General features: G+C 35.6%; 1 protein-coding gene across 1 annotated transcript in view; it reads right to left on the bottom strand.

Annotated features, from left to right (window-relative positions):
- Window positions 1-1,189, bottom strand: part of EDEM3 (ER degradation enhancer, mannosidase alpha-like 3) — a gene marked incomplete at both ends in the record, with an annotated part of 32,856 nt that extends 31,667 nt beyond the window's left edge. The window contains one exon of the mRNA XM_008594582.1: window positions 1,084-1,189. Coding sequence (XP_008592804.1) covers window positions 1,084-1,189 — 106 coding nt within the window. The remainder of the gene's footprint in view (window positions 1-1,083) is intronic.
- Between the last annotated feature and the right edge of the window lie 281 nt (window positions 1,190-1,470).

Genomic DNA, 1,470 nt, shown 5'->3' with positions numbered 1-1,470 from the left:
TGAGCGCACCGGCCATCCCTATATAGGATCCGAACCCACGGCGGGAGCGCTGCGCTCCCAGTGCCGCACTCGAGTGAGCCACAGTGTCGGCCCATAAAATCGTGTTCTTTATACAATCCTATATCCTATTTGTTCATATAACATTGTTATATGATTCTTCCCATGGCTCTCATTCATTTCAACTTAATATTCCAACCTATATTCCAAGACTGATGTAAAATAATTTTCTTAGCTATTCTTTTATTGGTGGTCACTTAGACCATTTCCCAATTTTCCACTATTGAAAATAATTATGTGATGAACATCTTTGGGAACAAATAATTTGGTATATTTTGTATTATTTCCTCAGGCTAGATTCCCCAAAGTAAAATTACTAATCAAAAGGAACTACCATCACATTAGTAAGCACTTACTTACTTCATAGGAAGTGTAGCAAATGTCAGATACTGTTCTCAAAGTGCTTTACATTGGTTAACGCATTTAATCCTCATAATAATTCTATGAAATAAGTACTATTAATATCCCCATTTTACTGATATGGATAGAGAGGCACACAGAGGTTAAATAACTTGCCCAACATCACATAGCTTGAATTCCAACAATACAGCCCCAGAGTCTATGCTCTTAGCTACTATGCTATGCTCTATTTCTGGAGGTACAAAATAATAATAATATTGATTGCTGAAAACAGCATTAAATATAAATTCCCACTAAACTGCACCTTGATATAAGATGGCTGAGTTACTCTGATCCTCCAGCCCTCAGAGAAATTAATTACAGTGCTTCCTCTATACCCCATACCTATAATGCTATACGCATTAAGGTATGAAGCCAAATTTTGACTCTTTTTCAGCCAGTCAAGAATGACTCTAAAAATGCTATATACACATATATACATTTAGAATAAGTGTGCTATATTTGGCACCAAAAAAGAAAATCTGGCTAAATTAATTAAAATTTCGGCAATTTTGTAAGAAACTATGCTTTATACTATCTCATAGATTCTTTTAGCAAATGAAAATCTTTATTTACCAACCATGCCAAGGATGTGAAGGCTTGATTTAAAAAGCCCGGTTTACATACCTTTTCGTACCCAATCTCCAGTATGAATATTTATAGTCACGCCCACTAAATTACTACTTCGTTGTCTTTTTTCCCAGAGAAAATCAAGAGCTTTTCTTGCATATTCCTATAATTATAAAAAGAGAAAAGCATACTTAAAGAATTGCATGTCTTTGACAAATAGGAAACAAACAAAAATCAAAGGCTCTAAGGAAATTTTAGGAATTTAGTAAAATTCCTAAGATAACAATTTATAATATAAATTTCCTTAAAAGTCAAATTTGGCTTTTTTTCAGCAAATCAGTCTAGTTAAGAATGACTCTAGGGCTGAGCCCATGGCGCACTTGGGAGGGGGCAGCGCTGAGCGCATGGCAGCGCTCCCGCCATGGGTTCTGATCCTATATAGTG

This window comes from Galeopterus variegatus, unplaced genomic scaffold (assembly GCF_000696425.1).
Source record: "Galeopterus variegatus unplaced genomic scaffold, G_variegatus-3.0.2 Scaffold11091, whole genome shotgun sequence".
In the NCBI taxonomy this organism is placed as follows: domain Eukaryota; kingdom Metazoa; phylum Chordata; class Mammalia; order Dermoptera; family Cynocephalidae; genus Galeopterus; species Galeopterus variegatus.
Note: the sequence above shows the minus strand (reverse complement) of the source record. Positions and strands in the feature narration are given on the sequence as shown.